Source organism: Anneissia japonica, unplaced genomic scaffold (assembly GCF_011630105.1).
Source record: "Anneissia japonica isolate Jap-2015-1 unplaced genomic scaffold, ASM1163010v1 scaffold287584_len476085_cov161, whole genome shotgun sequence".
In the NCBI taxonomy this organism is placed as follows: Eukaryota; Metazoa; Echinodermata; class Crinoidea; order Comatulida; family Comatulidae; genus Anneissia; species Anneissia japonica.
Window position 1 is genome coordinate 297,756 of NW_022693058.1, and position 15,908 is coordinate 313,663.

The window sequence follows — 15,908 nt, forward strand, 5'->3', positions numbered from 1 at the left end:
TAATTTATTTAACACGAATATTTCGTCCACTCCTGTGGACTTCATCAGCGTGAGTGATATACATTAGAGATACTTAGCTACAAGTTGCCTGAAATTTAATTGGCCTATCAACAAAGCATGGGCGGTACTAAAACTTAATGCGAAATAAACAAAACTAGTAAATAAATATGTATATATATATATATATACATACATGCATGCATGCATGCACGCACGCACGCACGAACGAACAAACGAACGAACGAACGAACGATGGTCACGGTAGAATTATTACTAATTCATCTGTGTACTGTTCTTAAACTCTATATTATCTTGTTAATTGATATTTTTAACACTAATTATAAATACAACATTTACATATACTCTATTTGCATATTTATTAGGTATTGGAATCTTGTGTGAAGAATTGTGGGATTGAATTCAATGAAGAAGTTTCCAACAAACTGTTTATGGAAGAACTTAAGGAATTGCTTTCAGTAAGTCATGATTGCTTAAGTTTTCATATGATATGGTTATTAATTTATTGTTACCTTAATTTCTACCAGTACTATTATCTATTGTCATCACCATCTTTATTAATATAGTCATTATAACATTGTTATTACTATATTGCACATTTTTTTTGCAAGTATTTGGAATCGTACTATGTACTCGGTACGATAACATGTCAGGTAGGTCAAAAACATCACTCCTATGTATATTCCTGATGTAAATTCAATCCAAAATGTGATTATTATTATTATTATTATTATTAAACTAACTTTTGGTACAATACTGTATGTGTTAAATTATGGTTCTGAGAAAACTTTTGGTTTGTTGTCTCAATGTCAGGGGTAAAGGTCGGAGAGTAATGTACAGCTTGCAGCATCATTGTGCTAATTTTCACATGTCATAGTATAGCATAGTCTGTGAATACTATAGCAGCCGTAGATAGTAGATTTATGTTCACTTCATTCCACAATGATGAACGCTGATTGAACCAGAGCATTGGGGTTAATCTCTGAAAGGTCAATTGATTCTTTAAAGAGCACACGATTACTAATTACCATACAAAAATCATGTTTTTCACTTGTTAGTCTGGTAATGAAGAACTGAAGAATAAAATACTTGAACTGATTCAAGCATGGGGAACTGCATTCCGCAACGAACCAAAAATGAAGACAGTAGTGGATATGTACAACCTATTGAAACTTGAAGGTAGATTTGTTTTCTGTATTGTTGTGATAATTCACTGTTGAATGATTAATTTATGCTTGTGCTGCATGTTGGATGGATAGATGGGTGGATTTATTTGGTGTAAACACCGGACCATATCGTACATTTTATATTGCTGTTTCTCTAGGGATGGATTAACAAGCTTGTGAGCTACAGTGATTTTAATTGTTTTTCTTAATCCTTGCCTTCTTAGATTTACAGTTTTATTCTGTATTGTGAATTTTTGTTTTTTTTTTTAGTTTTATTTTTGCTGTATGTACAAATTGTATTGTGGTATTTATAAAAGGCTGAATAAAGAATGAATGAATGAATGAGTGTACTGCGTTCTGTAACATGCACATGGGTCATAATGCACACAGGACCAATGGCTCTCTTCCAAAAGACGGTGCGCTATCATAACTTGAATTTCAGCCCTCCAGCTGAAACACAAGGAGAGCAGCGATGGGAATTGAACCGGGGACCATTTAAGCCGACTGAGCTACTCTGCTCTGTTCACTTTGCAAACAGGTAGATAAGCTATTCAGCATAACTGTGACTTGCAAATGTTCAAAGTTTTGTGCATTTGATCTTGCACACGAGTCATCCTTAATAGCTCACGTCATGCACCCCAAAAGCAAAAACTTGGACATAAGATTTAAGGCCCAAAACAGATGTATATTTTAAGTTAGTATCACTTTTGTGTATACTATTTTTCTCTATTTAAGGCCCAAAAACCGATGGATATCTTGAGTTAGTAACACTTTTGTGTATATTATATCTCTATTTCCAATAGCAATGCGCTTTTTTACTGTGCCGGTTAGTGAAAAGTTTGATGTTCTTTACAATGTGTTATGTTAAATTTTATTCATGAATAATGTAATAAGATTATTCTATTCTCATATTTTGACTCTTGGCTACAATGTAAATTTAAATAAAATTCTTGAATCAATTCTTATATTAATGAACAAATAAATGATCAAATGAAAGGAAGAATATCTTTTGTACCTTGTGTTATTATGGACTTTGTTATATTTATTTCATCCCAATTTGTTGTAAAATTTAAACTATTTTCTTCTATTTTCCAAAGGTCATACATTCCCTCAACAGAAGGAGAGCGAAGCAATGTTTGCATCTGAAAAAGCTCCTGAATGGATTGATGGTGACAGATGCTTCAGTTGTAGGACTGAGTTTGGAATCACTGTTCGTAAGGTAAGAACGTGCATGGTGAAAGTACGGACTACCAGAGAGAGCTGTGTATAGCAGTGTTCTGCAACCTTTTAGAGAGGCGACCCAGTTCAGAAATCCATAATTAATCGCAGTCCACTCACCCCCTTATCCACACATGCCTAATGCAGAGAGGTAGCCTTAGTGCACCATTTGGGACTCGGATTTAAAATTTAGATTTTAACAAGGTCTCGAAAGCTCCAATGAGGGCAGTATAATAAAGGCAGTGAAGTATATTGGCCCTAATTCTCCTCATTGGAGCTTCTTCTTCTTATCGAGTCACTACGTAGCTAGTGTGTATGATCTAGCTTACGTAGTGTGGTAGAAGGATTCGCAGGTAGGATGGATACTGGACATGGGCCGCGTCGTGAGCGCTCCTTCTGTGGCCGGACAGGGGACTAGAGATGGACCAGTACACCGGGGTAACCCCCTACTCTTCTCGAATGGTGCACACAAGCCAATTGTGTACACTGGACCTACATTTTACAGTCCTTATCCGAGAAGAGCGAGCGTGCCGTTCGAATCAGTGCCGATATTATGGCTGTATGTCACGGTTCCCCTGTCTTAACCGCTCGGCCAATCGACTCGCCTCATTGGAGCTAAAAAGATCTCTTAATCAATCAGCCTAGTGTTTTAGAGCTTCTCATCAGAGCTAATGATAATTAAAAAAATTGGCCCTAACAGCCACCTATACAAAAAAGAGAATAAAAAAGGTCTATTAATCATTCAGGCATGTATACCTAGAGCTCCCCAATCAGCCGATTATTTCTAGAGCTTGTCATCGCAACTAGTGGCCCTAACGGCCGCCCATACAAAAAAGAGAATGAAAAAAGGTCTATTACTCATTCAGGTATGTATACCTAGAGCTCCCCAATCAGCCGATTATTTCTAGAGCTTGTCATTGCAACTAGTGGCCCTAACGGCCGCCCATACAAAAAAGAGAATGAAAAAAGGTCTATTACTCATTCAGGTATGTATACCTAGAGCTCCCCAATCAGCCGATTATTTCTAGAGCTTGTCATCGCAACTAGTGGCCCTAACGGCCGCCCATACAAAAAAGTGAATGAAAAAAGATCTATTAATCAATCAGCTGGGTATTCCTAGAGCTTCACAATCAGCCGAGTGTTTCTAGAGCTTCTCATCGGAGCTATTTGCCCTGATGGCTGCCCATACAAAAGGAGAATGAAGAACATCTATTAGTCAACCAACTGGGTATTCCTAGAGCTCCTCATCGGAGCTAAAAAAAGATGATAGTAGCCACATTGTACTTTGTTGTATCATTGCAAATGGACAACAAAGTACGCAGATTGATTGCTTCATTTAATTTACAAAACAACGTTTTTCAAATTATCATAAAAGTTATAATATTAAGCGACAGAATTGAGGTAGCTGATTTTTGTCAGTACTGTCAAGTGTCTAGGCTTCACAACCTACCAAAATATTTTGTTGACCCACTGGTATTTGTGGAACACACATATATTACCAGTCCTGTTCTAATTGGTCATTCCATAAGTTTGATTGACATTCCATTGCTGCTCTCCTATTGCTTGAGCTAAGGGTCAAAATATATGCTTGAGAAAGTCTGGCAGCATGTTGCAAAATGTTAATACACATATATTTTTAATACAAAAATATTTTTTTTGCCGATATTTATATGTGACCGACTCTGGCAAAACTAACTGTTTGTCGCAATTTCTAATTTCGCACAAGCACCCAAAATGTTGAAGAAGGATAATTTTGAACATTTTCTGCGTTTTTGTGTATTATAAAAGAAGATAACTATTGAAGAAAGAACAGTCTATTTCGTGAATACTTACCTGGATAACCGACTAATTGCCATTGTTCCCAAAACGGAACACCCCTTCGAAAAATGGAATCTAACAAGTTCTTGTAATCTCAAAAGCTTTGATGAGGGCAATATAATAGAGGCAGTAGAGCTAAAAAAAGGTCTATTATTCAACTATTAATCAGACAAGTGTTCCTAGAGCTCCTCATGAAGGCAGTAGGCAGTATAAAAGAGGCAGTAGAGCTAACAAAAATCTATCAATCAATCAACTATTAATCAATCAGATAAGTGTTTCTACAGCTCCTCATGAGGGCAGTATAATAGAGGCAGTAGAGTAAAAAGGACCTATTAATCCATCACCTATTAATCAATCAGCCTCATGTGGGCGGTGTAATGGAAGCAGTAGAGCTAAAAACAATCTATTAATCAATCAGCCGAGTGTTTCTAGAGCTCCTCATCGAAGCTAAAAATATCAAAATTTCAATTTTGCCGACAAAGGCTGGTTTTTTTGCCAGAGCCAGTCACATATGTAAATTTACTAGTATCCTGTAGCATTATATTGTTGTCTTTGTTATCGTATTGTACATCAATTTGTTTATTGTTTGTATATTTTAGCATCATTGCCGTCATTGTGGTCAAATATTTTGCAGCAAGTGCACGTCAAAGCAATGTGCAATTCCCAAGTTTGGGATAGAGCGTGACGTCCGTGTCTGCGATTCCTGCTTCATTGCTATTCCAAAGTAAGAATCCACTTATTAAATTCAATCTTATTTACTGCATGTAATGGCAACAGAACAGAAATTATTGCTATGTATTTTAACAACAAATGATAATAAGTGTTCAACGAAAGAACACTGGATGGTTTTCACCATTAAGTTCTGTTTAGACTATCAATTTATATTTCACAAAAAAATGTGTTATGCCTAAATATAGTCATGATGACATCACATCATGACCATACATAGGCACATCATGACTATATATGGGCATACAACAGTTTTTTTTGTCAAAGAAAATCTGAGAATATGCGCAGAGCTTTATATTTAACATGTTCCATGAAATATGGCTCACAAGTAGTTAGACTCATCGATTTTCAATTATTCACTTAAAATCCATAGAACCAATTAATTCCTCTTTGTTTAATATAAACATTGTTTTGTTTGTGATATTATGTTTGGATATAGACATAAAATCATGCCAACTAAATATTAGTTTAAAATTGTTTGCTTATCATGTTTTTTTCAAGTGAAAATAATTGAATTGACTCAACATTTGAAATCAATTATTGATTTTAAAAAAAATTATTGATGTTAATATTGTTTGTGGGAATCGTATGTGTTAGATAATATTTTATTAGAGAATTTCATTTTTTTTTTTTTTTAAATTTAGCACTAAATCGAAGACATCTTCAAGCACGTCAACTTCAACTTCAAAGGAAACCAGCGACCTACCAGCAGAATATCTTGCAAGTCCCTTGTCACAGCAATCACAGGTAGGGAACAGCCAGTATTCAATATCCGCCACAATGTTGTGCCAAGTTATCAACATTTAAGTCCTGTTGACACTATCAAATTTGATGTGACAAACAACTGTGATATGCCCATATTTGGGTGTAATATGACATCATCATGCCCATATATGGGTATATCAAACAGACTTGTCACTTAAAATTTGATAATGTGGACAGGGCTTTATGCTTTGTCCACACTATCAAATTTTATGTGACAAACAACTGTGATTGGTGTAATATGACATCATCATGCCCATATATGGGTATATCACACAGACTTGTCATATAAAATTTGATAATGTGGACAGGGCTTTATGCTTTGTCCACACTATCAAATATTATGTGACAAACAACTGTGACATGCCCATATTTGGGTGTAAATATGACATCATCTTGTTCATGTCCATATATAGGCACTTCACACATATTTTGAACCACATACAGTGGTTGTGCTGTGGTAGAGTATTTTTTGCTTGTGGGGTGGGGGGGCTAGGCAGGGCTAGTGTCCCCCCCCCCCCCGTCGGGGAGAAAAACCACAATTCGTCGGGGAGAAAAAAAATTATATATATTTTGTACATATTAATAGACTCTAAATCGATTAAATAAGCCTTTGAAACCCCTAAATTGTCATATTTTCGGGGGCTACGTCTCCTGGACCACTTTCGAAAGTTTTTAGCGATGCCTGACCACGCCCACTTTTTTCTCGTCGGGGACCTTGGACCCCCTGTCGGGGAAATCCTAGCGACGCCACTGCTTGTGTGCCTTGTATCCTTTTCATACGGACACAATAGACTGAGTCACAAATGCTATCGAAAAAACAAGCTTGAGTAATCCCGTCTTTTACACGGTAATTAAAGAAAATAAGCTTCACTTAAAGTCAGCAAAACTCACTTTATGTTTACATCTGAGATATCTAAGGTCACTGTTTATCTTTTATCCAAATGTCATTTGGATAAAATTAAGTGTATAATAATACTTAAGAGATCTATATTTTTATTGCATTTTTTGCCCTTAATAATGTTTTCTCTTCACTATGTCATTGTTTTTCTACTCATTGTCCAAACCAGCTTCCTGTCAGAAAGGTCAGTCGCAAGACAAAAGTGTGTCCAGAAATGTGTTTAATGTTGTAGAGTTTTGTACTTTTGTGGCGCCCACATTCATATGTTAATGCTTTATCAGTGAATCATGTTATGTTGAATAATTTTTCCTAATGCATGTATATTCCTGTGAGGGTCGTTCAACCCACTTTTAACTCATATAAATTTGTATAATTATTTCTAATTTTTGTAGTAATTTCTTTATTAGAATTTTTTTTTAAATTGTGATACTGTGAAGTAAAATTTTGTTGATTTAGTCAATAGATTTAAAGAATTTTTCTTTTAAATTCTGTAGTCTATAGATGCTATTTCCTTTATGCATTTATAAATCTGATTAATTAAGTGATAGATAGCCATGCCTGGCTTTATCAGTGAATGACATTTGAATAAAAAGTCTATTCACATAAAATAGATACATAGATAACTTAGTTGTCTTTCTTGTAAATACAAATAAGGAAATTCATCTTCCATTGGCAAATGCTAAACAAAATTAATTAAATAAATGTGCAAAATCACTCATTTGGAAAAATATTATATACAATATTTAAATTATAAATTACAAAGTGCAACAAAAATTAATTAAGAAAAAAGTCATTATAATAGGCTTATAAGTTATATGTAATCATATGCTTATTAAGTTATATATGAATATATATGAAAAGCTATTATTTCTTGCTGTTGTAATTTATTGTTGTAGTTCATATCACTGTCGTTGCCATTGATGTTACTGTTATTATTGTTCTTAATAATAATGAATGCTATAGTAAATATAGCAATGTATGTTCTACAGGTTTTATGTCCACATATCGTTTACCATATTTTGTTTTTATATAAATACTATATTTCTTTGCAGCTTCCACCTCAGAAGAATGAAAGAGAAATGCAGGAGCAGGAGGAATTAGAATTAGCCTTGGCACTGTCACTAGATGCCGCTGAAAATAAACATCTGGTAAGAGTCTATACAGTAAACATACAGTGAAACTAATTATAGGATCATCAATTCCATTGGTTGAAACCATACAGTTTATGTACAGTGGGATCCTATGGTTTGAACCTATAGCATTATGATCTTATTTGTATATGGAAACAAAAGAAAAATTCTTCAGTAAAGCTAATGTTAGTGCACTGTGATCAGAGAGCAGCTTAGCTCAGTCGGCTAAACTAGTGGTAGCCACTGTGTGTGCGCTGAACCGTGGCGATCTCTAGGTCCCCAGTTCAATTCCGATCTCTTCTCTCCTTGTGTGTCCTTGAAAAATATTACCTGAAGGCAGTTGTTGGACGAAATAATGAATTATATTTGATCGAGAATTCTTTTTATTATATTCATAAATTTTATATATTAATGTATTTTCTTGTAGATAAGTAAAGAGAAGTCTGCTACTTCAAGTACTTCAAGTAGTACACCAGCATCTTCTTACTCGGCCCCTTCCACAACTAGCACACCATATGTAAGTAAATGATGACGATGAATTTACCAAATATTGCTTTAGTAGCAGAGCAAGTTGTGACGGGGTTGATGATGGTAATGATGATGAATAGTGATGATGATGAAGGCGATTATGATGAGTATAACAGTGGTTGTGATGATGAGGATGAGAATAATACTGCGTTCTTTAGAACTTGTGAAGTCGGTGTTCCCCAGTTCACAACTTGCATTCATCTGGTCGGTTAACTTGTAAACGCAAGTTGTGAATTCGAGTAGAATTTTCTGACTTCGCTCACTGTTGGTCAACATTCTGTGGAAAAATACCATATTAGTGTCACATTTACATTCATACTAATGATCCTTACTGAAAGTAAGCAAAACCGCTTTAAGAAATTTTTGTATTAGCACATTCTAATTTTCAGTTTTTAGTATTATTGGGAAAAAAACCCACTCAAATTATTATTTTTATTATTGTTATTCCAGACAACTTCAGTTGTAGATCAAGAGGTGGATCCAGAGGTTAGTGCCATTTTTGTTTTTTATTTTTGCCCAAAAGTTTGCATGCGAACTAAACAATAATATATAAGGTTTGTAGTACACCACACATATGGTCCAATAAAGAAATATTGAAATTGCATTGTTGAAGACAATTAAGAGCAATCTATTAAAATATTTGAGATGTTCTTAGCAATGCAAAAGTTCTTATCCAAACTTTAACCAAGGTGTACTGCAAACCTATTGTAGTCAAGTTATGAGGGTTCTGCTGGGAGGAAGAACCCAAAGGAGCTATCAATTCTCAAAAAAAAATATTACCTAAATGCAATTTTTGAAAGAAATAATGCCTCTTAAGTGTTCTATTTTTTTAATCAGTGCCCAAAATAACAACAATTAATTTATAAACCATTCACTTTTTTTTTTTTTATCTCCATTAGCCTTTGCATTTCTAAGCCTATCCTATGTCCATGCTTTATTCCTCTTTGATAACACCTAAAAGTAATTAATTTTATAGGCAGGAATGGTGATCACATTTAATCATCGCCGCTATCATTGAATAATCAATAAATTTATTATATAAATTGTTCAGACCATTATTTAAATTCTTATCATTATTGCCATCATAATGGGTAAATAAAAAATTCATGATATATTATTGATGTTCTTGAAGTGTTTTCAATGTCAATTTCATTTATCCTATCAGCTTGCTAGGTACTTGAATCGACCATACTGGGAGCAAAAACAGGACATACAAGCCACACCCTCTGCTCCAGAGGCAACGCCTGCGACAGCCCCGCCAATTTCACAGTCTACCAGCCAACCAATATATGCCACGGTGAACAAAGTACAAGAGGTAAATCCTAAATATAACAAATTTTATACTCTTTTGGCAATTTTTCTATTTACTTGATTCTTTTATTTCTCGTCTTTTTTTTTAATTTAACTTCAGAACATTCCACAAATTATGTGTGTATGTGTGAGGGGGTGTGTGTGTGTGTGTGTAGAACAAGCACATGTTTGTAGCCCTTTTATGGTCACCTGATTCTACCTAATAGATCAGATAAGTATCAGTTTCACCATCACCATTCATGATGCCGTCACCCAACCTGATTAGGGGATTCTGTTAAAGATGATTGATGAGTGGTGCTGTCACCAGTATAGTGTATCAGCATTTTATTTGTCACACTGATCACTTAGGTAGAATCGGCTGTTCTAATTGGTCAGAGGCTGAGTTTGGTTGCCACTCCAGATTGTTCTATTACATATTAGTACAGTATTTCAAGCACTAAAAAGACATTAGTTTTACATTAATTTTTTAATATGTCTACCTTACCATGTCTTCTCTAGATACCGGTGCAGAATGGTGATGATGAAAAATTTGCGTTTCTTTCGGCATTGTCTGCCAGCATCGATACATTTAACAATCGCATGAACAGTAACTCGATGCGAGGGCGCAGTATCGCTAGCGATTCTACCGTGCAGAGTTTGTTTATGCAAATCAGCTCCATGCATCCGCAGCTGTTGACGATGATGCAGGAGCTTGAAGATGGTCGAGGTATGTAATCCTCTATCCAATCTATAAAATTTTATGTGTGATTTGCCCATATATGGGTATGGTATGACATTATCATGCCCATATAGGGATGTGGTATGATATCTTGTCCATATATGGGCACTTCACACAAATGTTATCACATAACACTTACCAGGGATAAAGCTTTTCTACTTTAGTGTAGAAATGTGGCAAAGACAAGCCAAACAGTCACTCGTTGCAAATCCTGTTTCAGAGATAATGGCCAAAATATGCTGAAATGTTAAAATTGTTGAAATTTATTTTATTACACTAAACTAACCTTTATGTATATATATATCATGCTATGCTGTTATTTTCCCTATTTTCAATGTTAAAAAGATTTGGTAATAGTTTCTGCCCGAGAAATGCCAAAAATCATAAACTTTGAAGGTTGACTTCTCAAATATTGTTCTTCAAACAGCTGTACGTTTAAACTCTTCATAACGAAATGTCAGATTTAAATGATTCTTTTACCATTTTATAGTTCTTATTTTACTGGTTAATCCTGTATTTATAGCTAAAAATCAATTTTTGCATTGAGTTACAGGTTTGGCTTGTCTTTGCCAAAAATGGTTTTGGAATTTGGTATGTCATGCCAAAAGACCCTTCCAGCATGTTACTGGACTGAATTACCTGGATCCCTTAATCTACCAGTGCATTCATTCACATTTTCTGATTCCCTTAGGAATTGTATGGCTTTTCTGGCACATAGCATCCATGGAGAAATCTAGGGTCTCCTTCTGGATACCTGTTGGTGTAAGGCTCTGTGTGTTATTCCTCTTTCTTGGGATGGGCTTCCATGAGGATAGGACTTTTTGGGAATAGTGAAAAGTTACTTTTCTGGGATAGGGATGGGCTTTCTGAAATTGGATATCCTATAGAGTGATAAGATTAAGATGGTTTCCTTCCCTGTTCTAAAATCTGCAACAGTGTGAGTGCTTAGTACATTTGTTGGGGGTCAGGGTTTGGTTGGTACAGTGGGTTGGGCTCAGGGTTTGGTTTGCTTGGTACAGTGGGTTGGGGTCAGGGTTTGGTTTGCTTGGTAAAGTGGGTTGGGGGTCAGACTTTGATTCACAGGTTGTTGGTCATTCCTGTGGTTTTGTCTCTCTATCAAGGTGTATAAATGAGTTGTGGTAGTATATACTGACAAATTGAATGTTATAAGCATGTGTGCAATGCAATGCAACTCCACAAAAGCTGAGAAAATTCTGTGTTTCCCATTAAGGATCTGTTGACCAAGTGATGTTATGCTTTGATATTCATAAACCAAAACAAATTACCACATATTATTATTATTATTATTATTATTATTATTGTTATTGTTATTATTATTATTATTATTATTATTATTATTATTATTATTATTATTGTTTAACTATTATCCTTACCAAGCCAAACAAAACAGTTAATATATTAATGTTGATATTACTAGCAAGAAACTGGCAAGGTCACCCATCTGTTTATATCAAAAGTTGACATTCTTAAACTGAAACTCGATTGGTTGGTTTCATTTTTCTTAAGTTTTGCTAGAGATCTTATCTGATAATTATATTATGGTAAGAAGTTTGCGAGAAAAGTTGGATGAATTAAGGAAGGAGTGCTCAGATTGGAACCGGGACCATCAAAGTACAGTAATTTTCAAAATTAATAAGAGGGATATTAGTCTGCACCAAACATGCCTGTTTATTTTTTTTAACACCTGGGATGGTCTTCATTTTTTCTTTATTATTGATCAGAAACATCAGGTTTATGAATTCACTGTCAGCTATGTGTCTGCTCTACTAACCCACAGTTTGGTCATTTTTATGTACACCATTAACCGGGGTGGTCCATTCATCAATGCTGGGATAAGCTGATCGTTAGGGATACTCAATGCCATATAAATAAAGTCTATGGGTTTGGGGAGTGATGTTTATTGGTTGTGAGGGAAAATAGAAGCCAACACCTTTGGGATTGGAAAGATATTGTTATGTGAGGTCATGACAGTATGTGCCTTATAAGTTCACCATTATCATTAGCATCGTCATTGTCACCACCTAAATCCATTTTTCTAATGTAACATTCCTCCTCGTTCATTAACTTTTGTTTTTTATTCCGAATCGGCATAGATATTCCTCCTGTTTGTCTTGTGATGCCCCTTTTAAAATGTTGTTCATTTATTTATTCCAATCATCAATCAGTCAGTTAATCAATCACTTATGCAATTCGATTACACTTTGTTTTAAAAAAAAATACAAGAATGAGGCCCTTCCTTTGAATTTTTGTTTTGTCACTCTCACCGCACTTCCACATTCAGCTAAGGGCTAGGCCCAGACACCAACTGATTTACTCTTCATTTTAATGAGGAAACTTGGATTTATTTGGGTGTTATACCTTTTAATATTAAAAGAAAGCAATTTGAATATAATGGCATTATTTATGTGTAGGTGATTGTTTGGTTTGCCAAATTTTTTTTTTGTAATTATATTTAATCACATTGTATTAATTGCATTACTTGTTTTGTGTTTTTATTGTGTTTGCCTTATTAATTGATCTGGTATTGGTCTTCAAATACTTAGGTTATGGTCTGGTCTATGAGAATTTTTCATTACACCAATTTTCTCACATTCATGTAATCAATTTTCTTCTCCATTGTTTTAAATGCAAAAGTTAGGCCTTACCCACCAAAGTTTTAACCACAGAATATCATAAACTAATTTTAAAAAGATAATTCAACTAAAGCAAGATGAGAACCAAAAGTAAATACAATAATACAATTAATATGTGGAAAATAGACACAAAAAAACCTGATATAGATACACACTACAAACATTTTAAATAACAAATGTGTTGATGTTGGGAGTTGAGCAGTGTCTTAGTGGGTATGGTGTTCATATATATATATATATATATTTTTTTTTTACAAAACAGAAACAGTCTCCAAGCCTTCCAAAAGGCTTGTTATAGAGCAATGGCCCCAAATGATTGACGTGGTATTCTTTTATTATCTTGATAAGTTTGGAATAATTATCTAAGGCAAGTTATAATTAGAATTTCATTTTTGTTCTTGCAGCCAACATGGAGGCTTTACAAGATAAATTGGCCCAGATAAAAGATGCCAGAGAAGCACTGGATGCATTGAGGGAAGATCATCGGGAGAAGTTGCGGCAAGAGGCAGAGGAAGCTGAAAGACAACGCCAGATACAGCTTGCTCAGAAGCTGGAAGTTATGAGACAGAAGAAACAGGTAAATAATTTCTTAAAGATTCTTCTAATATTTACAACTTTAAAACTAAAAGTTTTTGTTACTACAGTGCTGCTAAAAATACTTTTTCCTTGCAGGAATATCTGCAGTACCAACGACAGATAGCAATGCAGCGCCTTCAGGAACAAGAGAGAGAGATGCAGATGCGTCTAGAGCAGCAGAAATATCACCAGCAGATGAGGCAGATGCAGTACATGCCTGGCATGGGGATGCCACCACAAGGAATGATGCCAGGAATGGTACAACATGGCATGATGTCACAAGGTATGCAACCAGGAATGACTCACCAGTCAGGGATGGCAGGAATACAACAGCCACCGCAAGGTATGCAGCAACCGCCACAAGGGATGCAGCAACCTCCGCAAGGGATGCAGCAACCGCCACAGGGGATGCAGCAACCTCCGCAAGGAATGCAGCAACCTCCGCAAGGGATGCAGCAACCTCCGCAAGGGATGCAGCAACCTCCTCAAGGGATGCAGCAACCTCCACAAGGGATGCAGCAACATTCGCAAGGAATGCAGCAACCTTCGCAAGGAATGCAGCAACCTCCACAAGGAATGGCTCCTCAGAATATACCACCTCAAGGAATGCAGCAACCACAATATGGACAAGTAAGACNNACAGCAGGACGGTGGCCATGGAAGTCGGACCCCGCTAAGGAGTGATTAACATCCTGTCTCTTATACACATATAGATGTGTATAAAAGACAGTATATATAGAGAGAGAGAGAGAGAGAGAGAGAGAGAGAGAGAGAGAGAGGGAGAGAATACACTACATTAGGTGTACAACAAAAACTTTCTCATAATTGTTTATGGTTTCCATTAGTAACTTCTTTTGTTCGAAGTTCTTATCATTTGTTTTGTTGATCTACTTCAAAAAAGATAGAATGATAGGTAATATATATTATTTTTTTTTATCTCTTGCAGACATTTAATACTCCCAGTTCAATGCATGGTTCACCATCGCATGTACCATACCAGCAACAGCCCGGGCAACCACCCCAGCAGACAATGGAGCAGTCCATGCAACGTCCTGCTGTACCGCAAGGATACAACCAACCACCACCGCAATACCAAGGCCAAGCACAACAAGCCCCTGGAATTCAAGGCCCTGTCACTGGCTATCAGCCTATGCAGTACCAAAGCTCCCAACAGTTTTCCTCACCCAACACACCCATGGAATATACACAAGCCAACCCTTATAATATGCAGAGCATGTCCAATGCACTCCCCCAGTCAAATCAGCCATACGGTGCACCCCAGGGACAGATGTATCAAGGGGGTGAAATGCCACCCCCAGCGCAGGTTCCGCAACAGGCCCCACAACAGGTTCCACAACCAGCTGAAGCATCCCTCATATCATTTGATTGATCCAACAAGTAATGTAGACTAAGCTTGCATTCATCCTGTGAAAATCTCAATGTCCTGTGTTTTCTCTTCTTTGATTGGCACTCCGTGGCAGATTACCGTAGTTTGCTTATATAAGCCCACTCCTATACCTTTTGTGTAATTTTCATGTAAAATGCTTTACTATTGTTATCCAAACAACCTAACATCAAAGGTTTTGAAGCAGGTATGAAATATAGCTCATTGAAATTTAGCATATAAACAATTTGTTGCCCTAATCCGAGGGTACATAGACCTCCCTAGGCTGGGCTCTTGTGTAAGGTGTTAGCTAGATCTATCCAGCTTAAACTTACTTGTGGACTCAAAAGTCTTTCAATTTTCTAGTCTGCAAGTAAAATCCCTTCTTCCCAACATGACCCAACCTCATATTCAAAGGACTGGGCTTATTTATAAGGAACTATGTTAATGCTTAATTGCCGCTATCAGAGGATAATGCGAGACTACTAGTTTATACCGTTGTAATAAAGGTTCTCTTTATAAATAGAAATTTATTAATTAAATATATTATAAGTTACCAATGAATTAATAAATTTTATTTAAACAGAAATTATTTTGTAGATCTAAACAGTAATTATTTTGTAGCTCCAATCTGGTCAATCTGACCAGTTCCCAAACCAATTATTTTAGATATATTATATTCACATAGTTTTGTTTTTTTTGTCAGTGGTATATGTTATAAAATAGAAAAAGTTGGAGTTCAGTGGCTTGTTAATTTATTACTGTGTACCTGGGGCGGATGCAATGGGGTGCTGATGGTGCAATCGCAACACCCCCCCCCCCCAATTGTATTAAGTAAAACACTTGATGTCAGTGGCGTATCTAGGGGAGGACGCGGGGGGGCTGGCACACCCCCCCACAATTACTCGCAATCACGGTCAAGTAGTTTAAAATCACCATATTTTGCAAACTAGCACCCCTCAACTGATCATCGAGTCCCCCGATCAGCACCCTCT

At 36.0% G+C, this 15,908-nt stretch overlaps 1 protein-coding gene across 4 annotated transcripts in view; it reads left to right on the forward strand.

Moving 5' to 3' along the window:
* The window catches only part of LOC117100622 (hepatocyte growth factor-regulated tyrosine kinase substrate-like), an 18,761-nt gene extending 2,886 nt beyond the window's left edge, over positions 1–15,875 (forward strand). The window contains exons 4-18 of one of the 4 annotated variants that reach the window (XM_033240414.1): positions 384–476; positions 1,077–1,197; positions 2,282–2,403; positions 4,820–4,944; positions 5,594–5,696; positions 6,782–6,796; positions 7,665–7,760; positions 8,170–8,259; positions 8,721–8,756; positions 9,436–9,585; positions 10,080–10,287; positions 11,827–11,931; positions 13,358–13,530; positions 13,626–14,159; positions 14,476–15,875. In XM_033240414.1, coding sequence (XP_033096305.1) covers positions 384–476; positions 1,077–1,197; positions 2,282–2,403; positions 4,820–4,944; positions 5,594–5,696; positions 6,782–6,796; positions 7,665–7,760; positions 8,170–8,259; positions 8,721–8,756; positions 9,436–9,585; positions 10,080–10,287; positions 11,827–11,931; positions 13,358–13,530; positions 13,626–14,159; positions 14,476–14,919 — 2,415 coding nt within the window. In that variant the 3' untranslated portion in view covers positions 14,920–15,875. The remainder of the gene's footprint in view (positions 1–383; positions 477–1,076; positions 1,198–2,281; positions 2,404–4,819; positions 4,945–5,593; positions 5,697–6,781; positions 6,797–7,664; positions 7,761–8,169; positions 8,260–8,720; positions 8,757–9,435; positions 9,586–10,079; positions 10,288–11,826; positions 11,932–13,357; positions 13,531–13,625; positions 14,160–14,475) is intronic. The other 3 variants (XM_033240415.1, XM_033240416.1, XM_033240417.1) reach the window with 3 other exon arrangements.
* Positions 15,876–15,908: the final 33 nt, after the last annotated feature.